Raw genomic sequence first — 13,786 nt, 5'->3', positions numbered from 1 at the left:
AGATGGGCATGGATGTTAGCTCAGGGTCAGTCTTCCTCAGCAAAAAAGAGGAGGCTTATTGGCAGTAGGCCCATGGGAAAGGGGGAAGTGGCCTTCAAAGGGCTTTTCAGCAACTGCAAGTATCGCTGGGACCCGAACTGGAGACGTCTTCATTAAGGCCGCCTGTCTGCCCTCTCTGCAGCCTGCCCAGTTCTCGCCAGGTGCAGACTCAGTCGTGAAACCCGCTGTGGACCTCCTGGGACTTCTGGCAGGCTTCAGAATAAAGCGCAAATTCCACCAAACAGCCCACGGAGATGGGGAACAGAACAGTGGACTACGTTTAGATTTTTCTGGGTTTGAAGTTATCTCCTCCTTCTTTCTCTGTCTTTTATTCTTGTTCTTTTGTCCCATAAAAGAGAGAATTGCTAAAGTCTCCTACCATCTGGAGCAGGCTGAGTGGTGGCCCCAAAGACACAGGCAGGCCCTCATCCCAGGCACCTGTGAGTGGCATCTCATTTGGTAAAAGGGCCTGTGTGGATGAAACTTAGTTAAGGTCTTGAGTGGAGGAGACCATTCTGGATTATCCCGCTGGGCCCCAAACCCAATGACAAGTGTCCTTAGCAGAGACACAAGGGAGAAACACGTGACAGTGGAGACAGAGATGGGGTGACGTGGCCACAAGCCCAGGGACCCCTGGGACCACCAGAGCTGGAAGCAGCAAGCAGGATCCTCCCCTCGAGTCTTCGCAGGGGGCACAGCCCGCCAGAGTGGAGACGTGTGGCCTCCTGAGCTGTGAGAGGCTGACTTGCTGCTTTAAGCCTCCCGTCTGTAATTTGTCATGGTGGCCCCAGGGATCTCACTCTCCAAAGCTTCCACAAGAACACCCTACCTCGGCCCGTCAGCAGCCATCACCTGAGACAGGGACTCTTGGTTGTGGCTGAAGAGGAGAACAGCCAGGGGACCCAGGCCCCGGTCAGGCCAGGGAATTCTCAATCCTGGGGACAGGGTCTGGACTGTCCCTGTAATGCCCTAGGCACCGGGTGGGGATGATTCCCGGCCACACACGTGATTCCCAACCCACCTCCGGCCCGTGGCCTGCGGACAGTGCCTGTTGGACACCCTGCCAACACCCTCCTCTCAAAGAATGATTAAAACCCAAATCATCAAGGCCAGCACCTGTCCAGCCCCCGTGTCTGCACTCAGGAACCTGAGCCCCCACCCGGCTTTGACTGCCCTGCCTCCCCACCGCTGATGCGCCCTGGCGAATGCACTGAGAAATCCTCAGTCACCCATCGACGTGCCCACGTCACTCTCCCCACCTTCACACCTGCACACAGGCCTTCAATCATTCATTCACTCACAAACGGGAGGTGACACACGCCTTGAGGCTGGACAAACTTGGTCTCCCGGCTCTATCACTTATCAGTTCCCTAAAACATTAAAAAGGTTTTATATCTAACCCCTCAAAGCTTTTTGAAAAGCAAACAGTAAATATTCCTCCAATGGCTTCTCTTGTTTTTATCACCGACTGACCAGCACTATCCAGCAGAAATATAACGTGAGCCGCATATGTAATCTTAAATTTTCTGGTAGCCACATTAAAAAAGCTAAAAATGGATATTAGTTTTTTGGTTTTTTTTTTTATTTTTACTATTTTTATTTATTTTATTTAATTTATTTATTTATTTTTTGAGGGAGATTAGCCCTGACCTAACATCTGCTGCCAATCCTCCTCTTTTTTGCTGAGGAAGACTGACCCTGAGCTAACATCCGTGCCCATCTTCCTCTACTTTATATGTGGGATGCCTGCCACAGCATGGCTTGATAAGCGGTGCCATGTCCGCACCCAGGATCCAAACTGGCAAACCCCGGGCTACGGAAGCAGAACGTGCGCACTTAACCCCTGCGCTACTGGGTCAGCCCCAGGTATTAGTTTCAAAATTATATTTTCTTTAACGCAACAGACCCAGAATATTATCATTTCACTATACAGTCAGTATAAAAACCCTGAGATAGTTTCCCTTTTTTTGTACTAACAGTTGGAACATTTCCCAGAGAAGCAAGTGAGTGGCTGCAAGTGTGTCAGTCTAGAGACACAGAACCAGTAGCATATACACACGTGCATATATGTGTATATGCAGAGAGAGGGAGGGGGCGGGAGTGATTTTAAGGGACTGACTCACAAGACTGAGGGGCTGGCAAGTCTGAGATCCGGAGGGCAGGCTGTCAGGCTGGAGCCCCAGGGAAGAGTCCATGTTGCAGTCTTGAGTCCAAAATCCATAGGGCCAACGGCTGGAAACTCAGACAGGATTTTTTTAAAACTCAGGTGCAGTCTGGGGACAGAATTCCTCTTTCTCCAGGAAACCTTAGTCTTGGCTTGTATGACCTTCAACTGATTGCATGAGGCCCACACACATTATGAAGGTTAGTCTGCTTTATGTAAAGTCAGTTGATTGCAGACTTTAACCACATCTAAAAAAATGCCTTTGTGGCAACACCTAGACTAGCGTTGGGCCACACAGCTGGGCACCTTGGCCTGGTCAGGTTGACCCTCACACACAGGTGTCTCGGGGCTGGCAGACTCATTCACCCGTTTCCTGGTGCCCCTGTGTGAACGGGGGATGCGCAGGCGAAGGGCCCTGCCCAGTGCCTGTCCAGTTTGCGCACATGTGGAGGCAGCTGTGCCCAGCGCTGGCCCCAGACAGCCAGCTCCTTTCGTCACCTGGGAGGACACATCGTTCCTCTTTCTTATTGCACTAAAAGAGCTTTAGCATCCACTCTGCAAACATCCCTGGGGTGTAGTTGTTTCCGTGGGCCCTTCTCTAACCAGGTTCACTATCAGTTTAGAAACATACATGCAGATGGAATGTCCTGTCTTGCCTGTGACTGTAAACGTCAGTCAAAACTCATCAACCTGTACAAAATAGAACTAATCTTTCAGTAGTATTTATAATGTTGTGGGTGGAACTTCAAAGGGTTGGAAAAAGGATTTTATTTTATTTAAAAAAAATCTCTCCAGCTATTTGCTGGTGGTCCCATTTCTGTGCGTGCCCCGAAGTTTCCGTTCATTCCCATGCCTGGTTCTGTGAATCTGGGTTTTTTATCTTTCTTCCTGTCGTCACTTCGATATTTCTGTGAGCTTCATCCGGTGCGCGTTCCCGCCCGCTTTGCAAGGCTTTTCAAAAGCTCTTCTTTCTTTCAGGGTTTGCATTTTCTGGTAGGCCTTACTTTTCAACTGAATTGAAATAGCAGCGTTCTGATTCTGGCATTTTAACAACTGTGTTTTTATCTCCCACTTTCGCTGAGCAAGTTGGGGATCCTCGCCTCCCGCTGCATGCGACTTTCACCAGGTGAGCTTTGAAAACGGTGCAGATGCCCACGCTCCCGTCAGATCCTGATCCACGTGCTCCGGGGCGGGGGGGTTTGAGCATCAGTATTTTGTAAAAGTCCCCACCCATGTTTAAAATCTGCAGCCAGGGGGCCAGCCCTGTGGCTGCGTGGTTAAGTTCGCGCGCTCCACTTTGGCAGCCCAGGGTTTCACCGGTTCAGATCCTGGGCTCGGACATGGCACTGCTCATCAGGCCACGGTGAGGCGTCGTCTCACATGCCACAACTAGAAGGACCCACAATTAAAAATACACAACTATGTACTGGGGGGGGGGCTTTAGGGGAGAAAAAGGAAAAATAAAATCTAAAAAAAAGAATCTGTAGCCAGCGTTGTAATGTGATTTCTGATGGTTATACCATCCACTGTTATTTTAGACTGTGCAAGCAAAAAGAGAGGTAGAAAGGTGACACTCCGGGTGAAAGGCTGGTTGTATTTGGCCTGAGGATGGCTGGAGAATAAAAGAGAGAGTAATCGGACCCTCTAGCCTCAGGTGTCCCACAGCCGATGGGGTGATCGTGGGCCGCTGACTTCTGTTCTTCTGTGCCTGCTGCTGCCCGGTTTCCAGCTCTTCAGACACGGGGTGCAGCAGCTACCTGATAAAGCGCCCCGGAATTTGGGGAGAGGGTCATCCTCTGAAAGGAAACCTCATAAAAATGAGAAAGATGTAGGAGATGGGTCAGCTGCAAGGTGACAACAGGCCCTAGGCGACAGTGCCTAAAGGTGCTGGTGAAGACCCAGGACGTGGCAATCTTGGGGGGCCAGGTTCATCCTGAGGTTTGGGAGGGCAGGATTCGTGGTTTAAAGTGTGTCTAACAAGCTCTTGCAGGCTGCACACCTGCCGGGTGTGGCTCTAGGCAGTTACCTGTACAAATTAATTCCGTTCTCACAGCTGCCCTTTGGGGGTCACTCTCCACATTTTGGCGACAGGAAACTGAGGCACAGAGGGTTAAGTGACCTGCCAAAGTCACATGGTGGGGATTTGAGCACAGATAGTTGGACTCTTGATGAGCGGTCAGACCACAGACTACCTGGGACCTGGGGCCAGCGTCTTGGCTTTGGGCTCCACCCTTCCTGCTGGGGGCCACTTCCTGTGCTTTCTGTGCCTCAGTTTCTCCCTCTGTCAGATGTGGGAAGGGGAAGGCCCACTTAGTGTGGCTGCCGGGACGACGGCGTGAGCTTCCTGAGCCCTGCGGACTTGTTAACCGGTCTCCTGCTGACCCAGCTTTCTCCTGGTCAGCAGTCCCGTCTTTCCTGCACCTGATCCTGGGAAGGAAATGTGGAGATTAATATCTCATTCCCAGTTGTGAATGACTCCGTGGGCATTCTGGTTTCCCACTGCACACGCAGCATGGAAGAGCTCTCTGGGTGAGCAGCCCCAACGCGTTACGTCTGTGATTCTGAAAGGCTGACCGCGGGCTCTGGCCAACCTGTTAGCACAGCACCTGCCTCCCCAGGGACCCGCCCGGCGGCCAGCTGGCCTCCCTCTCCAGCTGCTCCGGGCTCACCAGGCCACGTCCAGCCAGTTTTTCTGTTTCAGTGGTTTGTCCAAGGACGTCCCTGATCAGACACGGGCAGCACTGTCAGATCCCGTTTCTCCTCCACCACCAGGATAATAGACATCCGCGTCTGAATTGTGTTGGTGACACAAACCTTAACAGATCACTTTATTTGGGTTTGTTGATTTTATTTTACTGTGGTAAGAACACTTAACATGAGCTCTACCCTCTTGGGTTTTTAAGTGCGCAATGCAGTATTGTTTGCTTTAGCTGCAAGGTTGTACAGCCGGTCCCTAGAATTTATTCATCTCCCTTAACTGAAACTTTATGTCCGTCGATTAGTAACTCCCTGCTTCCTCCTTCCCCCAGGCCCTGGCAGCCACCATTCCACCCTTTGATTCTGTGAATTTGACTGTTAGGTACCTCCTGTCAGTGGGATCGCGCAGTATTTGTCCAGTGACTGGCTCATGAGCCCTCCCATGCTCATCACAGCGTTTTTCACAGCCATGGTATGGAAACGACCTAAATGTCCTTTGACAGATGATTGGGTAAAGACAACACTGCATACGATGGCATATGATTCAGCCCTAAAAAAGGAGATTCTGCAATATATGACAACATGGATGAGCCTAAGGGAAACAGGTCACTTGTTGATTTGCTTCACAGGGAAGCCAGAATTCCTGGACCCATCCCACTCAGACCCCCGGATGCTCTGACAATCACACGTCCTTCTGTCTGGGCAGCCCCGTAGACAGCGAGCTGCAAGGGAGCCCAAGCCCCTTCCTGGAGGCGAAGGAGACTGAGCCCCTGTCCTCCGTGCCAGCTCCTGCCTCTGGATCCATGGCAGGCTGTCCAGCAGGGGCCACGCCAAGCCTGGCAGCCTGGCCCCTAGACCGGGACCAGGGCTTGGCAGCTCGTTGACCCTCAGCTGCGTTGATTGAACTTGAAACAACTGGTGACTTTCCTCTTCATCCGCTCAGGGCTGGGGCAGGGCAGCCTGGAGCCCGGGCAGCCCCACACTTGGACCAGGAGGCTGCTTTGTTCCCCGTGAAGCCCGAGGAAAGGACTATAGGAATTCCTGGAGCTTTGTCTCGGGAACTGTGCTTGGGGACCCGGGATGGGGAGAGAAGGCGAGAGAGGTAGAAACACCAGATCTGGTCACCAGGGGAAGGGAATTTTTGGGATCCCCATTCAAGTGCATCCGCGTAGACCAGAGGTCAGCCTTCTGAAGGGCTGAGGAGCTGACCTTTATTTCGAGCAGTAGGAGCCTGGCTTTTAGCTGAGCGCAGATTCACAAACTATAGGAAAGCTTGCTCGAGAGTCTTGAATTCAAATAGGCTGTGAATTTGGCAGTGCCAACCGCCAAAGGTCAACTCTTACTGCCTTACCGCTTTATCTTCATTGTGTTCTTGATGCTGGAAATGCCAGGGCTGCCACTTAAATTCAGTTGGGATAAGATTCAGAACTTCTGTTCCCTGTTGGACTAGCCATCTTGTGATGGGCACTACAGCCTAAAAGCTATAGATCTCATCTAAAAGGGCATTTAAGAATTTAAAGTGTGAAAACGGCGCAGTTGTAAACTCTAGCTGGGGCGGCTTCATTTGGCTGGTCTGCGTTGCTTACTGGGCAGATAGCAATTACAGGGTTCGAACAGCTTCTCTTATTTACTCTCTACCAGGCTAGCATTTGGGATTCCTCACTCAGTTCCTATTTCCTTTAGTTATTATGATTTTTCTTTATGTATTATTATTATTTACTTTTTCAAAAGCAAATCAGACATTTTTATTTGGAAAGGAAAACTATTTTAACCGTTAGCACAGTCACCTTTTTGTCCTCAGGGAATTGCGTGGACTCAGTGAGCTACATCACTTTATTTTCCCTCATTTGCCTCTCCCTTCCTCTTATGAAATCTGGTGTGTGGGCGCTGACGACATTTTTAGCCGTTGGAAAATCTCATGATGCCCGGATCACTATATATGAAATTAGCATCCGAAAAAGAAGTCCTCGCTCAGTAGTAGTGATGGGGAGCATTTCTTTCTTTCTTTTCTTTTTGACTCACACCTGCTATTGCCAGTTTTTAAATTGACTTCTTGATCATCATGTCCCATAGGGAGTCCATGAAGAGACAGGAGACGACTGTTGAGCTCCTGCCTGTTGGTGTACAGTGTAGTTTGACATGAAACTATGATTAAATTGTCAGTCTTAGGACCGACCTGCTCTCGGTGTGCTGAAGGAAGGAATGTGGTTCTGTGGGCGCTGAATTCCAGACTGCATGCCGCGTGTCCACAGGCTGGCTCTTCCCAGGAGAGGGCAGTGAGCCAGTGATGATACTTGCTTTCTGGCACATCACTCGACCTTCAGGATGGCTGCAGGCGGGATGTATACCTCCAATCCTGCCAAATCTGGCTGGGCATCACCCTCCCCAGCTACCCTCCCTGTCCGATCTTTTGGGGGAAACAGCTGGGGCTTTGTTGGAGAAAAGTGGGGCATTGGGGGAAGAAGTCCCGGCTTTGGGTCTGGCTCTGGGAGAGAGAGAAGTCAGTGAGCGGTCAACGTAGGTCCATGCCGGGCCCTTCTCCCGGATGTCTTCCTCAGCAGGCTGCTCTCTCTAGGCTGGGCGTGGGGGCCACCAGCCTGCCCCGAATGAGGCAGTGCCAACCATCCTGTGTCAGAAAGTGGCCGTTCCAGAAGGATTGGGGGTTGAGTGGAATTTGCGTTTCTTGGTCATTTGGCTGAAGATGGTGCTTTATTGGCAAAGAACACTGTTTTATATAAATATATGTGCAGGTGTCACGCCTTCAATCTGTGCTCCTCAGACCCTCAGACCAAGGGTTCTTCATTTCTTTTGTGTCGAGGATCCCTTTGTGCCCAATGGTAGGAGCCCAGGGCCCTTCCTCCGAGTTCTGTACTGAAACCCATGCAATAAAATGCAGAGGTTTGCCGGGAGCCTGGCCTCCTGTACAGCGGCAGGCCTAACAGCTGTTCCAGCTGTGAATGCTGATGAGTGCAAGTACCTTGAGAGGCCGTGACAAGTGTAATGTGAACTGAAAGCCTCTGTTATTTGTATCCATGAGGAAGCCACAGGTACTGCTCCTAATTATCATTTCCATGGTTTGTTGCCAATATGCATAATCGGGGGAAATGCTAGACTTCAGCTCGAGGACAGTGAGGATAAATGTTATGTTCTTTCCCATCAAGGTCACGGACCTGCTGGGTTCTGTTCCTGCCTCTGTTTCTACTGTGTCAGCAGGGGGGCTTGGTGTCCAAACTAAACACTGCCGGCAGCCACCGAATTTCATCTGAGACTGTTTGTTACTGGCATGTCGGGTTCTTGTTGTCCCCCAGGATGGAAATCAAGAGAGACCACAAATGGGAGTAGAAAGTAAAAGTTTCTTAGCTTGTGCACAAGGGAGGTACAAGGAAGCCGGTGTGGAAAGGAAAGGGGCAGGTGACCAGCTTGTCAGGGAGCAGGACTGGGGGGCTTTCATTAGGCAGAGGCTGGGGAGACGGGCCTTGTCATGGCCTGTGGAGGTGGGGTTTTTCTTGGGCTTGTGCTGTCATGTAGCATGTCACCACGTGTGTTGCACACCCCTGGGTGTGATTTTTACTGTGCTAGTGGAGGTAGGGTCACCTTCAGTGGACTCCTGGGTGCCAGGGTGCATGCGGGAGCCTGGAAAAGTCCTGAGGCTGCGGGATGTGATCTTGGTGGTCTCTATCTGATGCTCCTAGCTTGCTGATTGGTTAGGGGCCTTATCTTGTTAGGCCAGGGCCCCTGTCTCCTTAGGCTGGTTCCTGTCTCCAGGTCAAAGGTAAACAGGTAAAAGCAGAGACAGCCTGGCTGGAGCTGCTGGTGGGGGTGAGTTAGGGGTCTGAGTGGGCTGGGCGGGGTCGAGGGCAGGATGTTACAGATGAACTTTCGTGTCGCCTGCAGGAGCGAGTTGCTAACCTGGTGGTCGTGTTGGGTGAGCACGGAGAGACTGAAGAACTTTTAACTTACCTTCTCGTCACTGGTGTGGGGATCTGTGCCTTTGCGTCTAGGACAGAGGAGTGATGGCACACCCTCCGCCAGTCCTCCCTCGAGCTTCCCTGCGTCCTTCAGGGAGAAAATGTGGCCCCAGGGGCACTGTGAGCTGGGAGTGCTGGGGAGGGGCCAAGTGATTACCCTGGACGCTGCTCTGAGCCCTGCCAGCATGGGAGGGGTGTTCCCGGTGTCCCTATGTTGTCATAGGTGTTGCACAGCCAGATGGGTGGGTGCCACACCCTACAAAGAAACGCAGACTCCAGACCTGGCTCTTCAGGATTCCAGTTAGGGAGAGAAACCGGCAAGGATGTTCTAAAAATAGAGTTAACTCTGCAAGGCGGGGGGCGACGGGCAGATCCCAGGGAGCTTGGGTGCAGGCCGTTCTTGCTCTGCACAATCGCCGCCCAGGGGGTGGAACTGGATGGCAGTGGCAGGAGGGCGTGACTAACCCTGGGTCTAGCACAGCTTCGGGAGGGGGCCCCATTCTGAATTATGAATTGCCCTTTATGGGGTCAATGAACCACCTCTCCCCAGTGAATGAGGAGATAAGAAACCCAGGGACACAAACACAGGTCAAAAGTGGCCCCTGGAGACCCACCTCAATGCAAGGGGCCGCCGGCCGTGCTCTCAGCTGTGATCTGTGCTGTTCAGACATTAGCTGTTCTAATGGTTTAACGTGGGGGAGTAGAAATACTCAAGCAGGAGGAACTCCCAGTTCGGGGGTTTGACACATCCAGGCTTCTCCTGCCTCCCTCCCTTCCTCCTGTGTCTCTCACCCCTCCTTCCCCTGTTCCGCCCTCTGTCCTCTCACCTCTCCCCTCCTCCCGCTCTCCCTCCCCCTCCATCTTCCGCTCAGTCTGCCGTTCAGGGTAAAGGTGGGGAGTTGAGACGCCCAGTGCAGGGTATAAATTAACCACTTTGCAAATCAGACCAAATTGTTACAGAACAAGCCAAGAAACCTTACATAAGAGAAAAACTGTTTTTTTAAACAAACGGAGGGGATGACTTCTGACTTCACTTGCTCAACACATTTATTGGCATCGAGTACCAGGGGCAGGTCAAACCACGCTGCCCAGCCTTCCCGGCTGGTAGAGAGACAAATATTTATTAACCTCGTAACCAAGATGTGGCTTTGCGATTGTGTGAAGTATGGGAGCTGATCTTAGGGGGAGCGCGAGTGCGGGAGGGGTGGGAGACGGAATCTGGAAGGGGTCAGGGACCCTCTGGGAAGTGACAGCAGAAGGCCTGGGGCGATGCCCTGCCCGTGCCCACCCTGTCCCCAAAGGCTGCGTGAGAAGGAGCTGAGCCCAAGGGCGACTTATGCACAGCGCCACCTGAGTTCTCGCTGTGACTGGCTGAAACTTTGAAGACACCCATTTCCTCTAGAAACAAAGAAAACCTCCCTCTTGTGTGTGTGTGTCTGTTTCCTTGGCACCCTGCTCTGGAAAGCTGCCCTCGGGCTCTGAGGGTGGGAGCAGCCTTGGGCTGGGGTTCTGGGGACCGTCTCCAGGTGTCTGGGTCCTTCTGGAACTTTCTTCTGTGGGTTTGCTCTCCCTCCCCTGGGGCTGCCACCTGAGGCCTTTGGGGGTCCTTTGCATCCCTAGTCGGGCCGTGAGCAGGTAAGGAAGGGAAGCAGGGGAGGAGGGTGAGCCTGAGGCATGAGGTGTCCTGTCTGAGCTCGCCCAGCCAGCTGGCCACGACAGGACAGGGACCAGGACGGAGGCCAGCCCTCTGGCGCTGGGATTTCCAAATCTCTGCGGTATTGTCTGCCGCTGGGTGAAAGTGGAGGTGCCTTGTTTTCCGTGGTTTGTTCCAAAAGAGATTCCTTAGTGTGCGCCCTTGTGTGTTCTCCGTCCGTCTTTCCTCGCTTCTCAGCTCCTCCCAGCAGTCTGGCCCCACCCCCGCCGGGGCCCTCGGTGCCTCTGGGGGGCCCGAGGCAAGAGGACCAACCTGGATGGGCGCCCAGTCCTGGGGCAGCCTTGAGGTGGCACAGAACCTCGGGCACTGGAAACCATATGCCCGTGTGAAGGGCGGGTTTGCTCAGTGCTGCACCAGAACGACTGATGCTGAGATGTGGCACAGACCATGTCATCGAGAATTGAGACCCCTGGTGGCAGCATTTTATTTAAACATCTTTTAAAATGCACTAGTAGGAAGAGGCCATACCACCTTTCATGAGAAGGAAGGCGGGGCCCGGGGCCGGGGTGGGGTGGGGGGGAGGAGGGGGTGATGTGCCTGCAGACTCCCGGAGGAGGAGGAAGCCATTGCATTTAGATCCCATGGGGCCTGGACTTTCTGCACGCCAGTGTCTTGCTCCAGTCTAGCCACACCTACATTTGGGATCACGGTTGCAGCATCCCTCTCCTGTGGCGTGGTGGGTGGGTGCATCCCCAGGGGAGAGATAACCAGTGTCTTTCCCTCTCCCCGCCAGGGCGCGAGCAGTTCCATGGCCTGGGCTCCATGTACTGCCGGGGGGCGGCCGCCGTCATCCTCACCTACGATGTGAACCACCTGCAGAGCCTGGTGGAGCTGGAGGAGCGGTTCCTGGGCCTGACGGACACGGCCAATGCCGACTGCCTCTTCGCCATTGTGGGGAACAAGGTGGACCTCAGGGAGGAGGGGGCTGCGGAGAGCCAGGAGGAGGACGGACACAGCCCCGGGATGGCCAGCGGCGGCTGCGCATCGCTGAAGGTGCCCAAGCAGGTGCGGCCGGAGGACGCCGTGGCGCTTTATAAAAAGATCCTGAAGTACAAGATGCTGGATGAGAAGGACGCGCCGGCCGCTGAGCAGATGTGCTTCGAGACCAGCGCCAAAACTGGGCACAACGTGGACCTGCTGTTTGAAACCTTGTTTGAGATGGTGGTGCCCATGATCCTGAGGCAGAGATCCCAGGGGCCAGCGCAGACTGTCGACATCACCAGTTACAAGCCACCCGGACGGACCAAGGCTGGGTGCTGTGCCTGACTCATGGGGCCCCCAACCCCAGTTTACATGATTGGCAGGTGTGTGGCCACCGAGCTGTAGTCAGAAGGGGCACAGAAAGTCAACGAGTTACTTTGTGACGGCGCCTGGAGGAGACCCGAGCGGAAAGAGCAGCTGGTTATGAGGAGAAGGTCAATGTGCACAGTTGCCTGCGTCTCCATCGCTGCCTGGGGAGGTGGGGAGCAAATGAATCATCTACAGAAAGCGCTCTGCTGAGCCGAGGCTGCTGGAGGCCTGTGCCCTCGCGGCTCCCTTCCTGACTGCCTGGCTCCGACCGGAGCCGTTGCCTGGCCGTGTGCACCTATCGGCACCTGCACATCTTCCCGCTTCTTGTGCTCAGATGTCCCACTTCACTGTGATTTATCTTTGGTCCCTGTATCTTGAGGCATCATAATGATTCTCGATGTGAATTTATATGAAATCAGGAATCACCTTTTTTATATTGGTTGCAGCAGCATGAGCGACACATATTATTAAAGAGGATTTGAGAAGGACCTTGGTGTGGGACTCCACTGGTGTAGACTTGATTTGGGGCCCCGTGGACTCCTGGCTGGGGAACCTTGGGAGATGGCTGTGCGTGTGAGGTACTTCTCCCTGTCTTTAAAAGCTACAGTGAGTCCTTCTAAATTCCAGAATATTCAGATTGGCCCATCTGCCTAGTTGTCTTAATGGCATGAGTTCCAATAATAGAAGCGAGACTAACAGCTCTGTTTTTAGGTCTGTTTGGGTCCCCTGGCAGTTGCTGAATCAGCAGCCCCCTTTCTGGTAGCTGTGGGTGGGCTGCTTTGTTATTAGAAGATGCTGATACAGGGAGGCTGTGAGACAACAGTTCTTGTTTTCTTAGAGGATTAACTGAGAGCAAGTGGGCCAGCCTCGGGCTCTTTGTGGGGAGGGGGCCTCAGCAGCTGGGGCTGCTCTGACAGCACACGGATGGGTGGCTTCAGCGGCCGACATCTATTTCTCACAGTTCTGGAGGCAGGAATCCAAGATCGGGGCTCCAGCCGATGCAGTTTCTGGTGAGGACACCCTTCCGTGCTTGTGGGCGGCCACTTTCCCACCGTGTCCGCATGTGGTGGAGACAGAGTGAGCTCTGGTCTCTCTTTCCTCATAAGGGGGCTAATCCCATTACAAAGACCCCCCCCCCCACCCCCGGCCCCATGATCTCCCAAAGACCCCACCTCCACATACCATCACACTGGGGGTTAGAGCTCCAACATGTGGGTTTTGGGGGGAACACAAGCATTCAGTCCATAACAGAAAGCAAAGGGAGACAGAAGGCCGGTGAGAAAACAATGTTTCGTGAGGCGTTTTTTGGTGGGGTGGTCGGTTGTCTGGCTGGATGGCCCTGAGCTCTATTCTGGGCCCCTGCAGGCCCGCCTCTGCCCGTGCGGGGCGCCTTCTCCGGGAGAGTGAACGCACCCGGCCTGCAGGATGAAGCTGGCACAGCCCCCTGTGTGACAGGGCACCTCAGTTAAGGTGTCCGGTTCCCAAGGCCCCTCTTGAGGGCTCACACTTCAATTTCACAACCGTAGCCCACTGAAAAGTGAAAACAGGTCACTTTGGTTAGTTTTCATCAATTTGGTTTAATTTGCCATTGGACAGGCAGGGGGTGTATTTATCTTCACTAACGTGCGTCTTTGCTGGTGACACAGCTAGGAAATATGCCACCACCCAGAGGCCCTGGAGCTTGCCTTTGGAGGCTGTGGAGGGAAAAAGTGTCCTGTGAATTGTCTCTGTGGCTCCTGCTTGAAGGCAGGGCTGGCTGAGTGGATTCCCAAGGCCCTTTCCTCCCGAATATTCTTAAATTATCTTGCCCTTCTGCCCTGAGCACCCCTGGCTTGTGTCCCCGAATGGCCACAAGCTCTGGGAGGTTGCCCAGGGATGGCACATTCTCCATCAACACCATGAAACATACCTCCC

General features: G+C 53.2%; 1 protein-coding gene across 1 annotated transcript in view; it reads left to right on the top strand.

Annotated features, from left to right (window-relative positions):
* RAB20 (RAB20, member RAS oncogene family) overlaps nucleotides 1–12,360 on the top strand; it is a 35,105-nt gene extending 22,745 nt beyond the window's left edge. Inside the window, exon 3 of the mRNA XM_070578493.1 lies at nucleotides 11,316–12,360. Within this exon, the coding sequence (XP_070434594.1) occupies nucleotides 11,316–11,848 (533 nt within the window). The 3' untranslated portion in view covers nucleotides 11,849–12,360. The remainder of the gene's footprint in view (nucleotides 1–11,315) is intronic.
* The last annotated feature ends 1,426 nt before the right edge of the window (nucleotides 12,361–13,786 follow it).

Source organism: Equus przewalskii, chromosome 16, assembly GCF_037783145.1.
Source record: "Equus przewalskii isolate Varuska chromosome 16, EquPr2, whole genome shotgun sequence".
Classification (NCBI taxonomy): Eukaryota; Metazoa; Chordata; class Mammalia; order Perissodactyla; family Equidae; genus Equus; species Equus przewalskii.
This window is presented reverse-complemented; position numbering and strand designations above follow the sequence as displayed.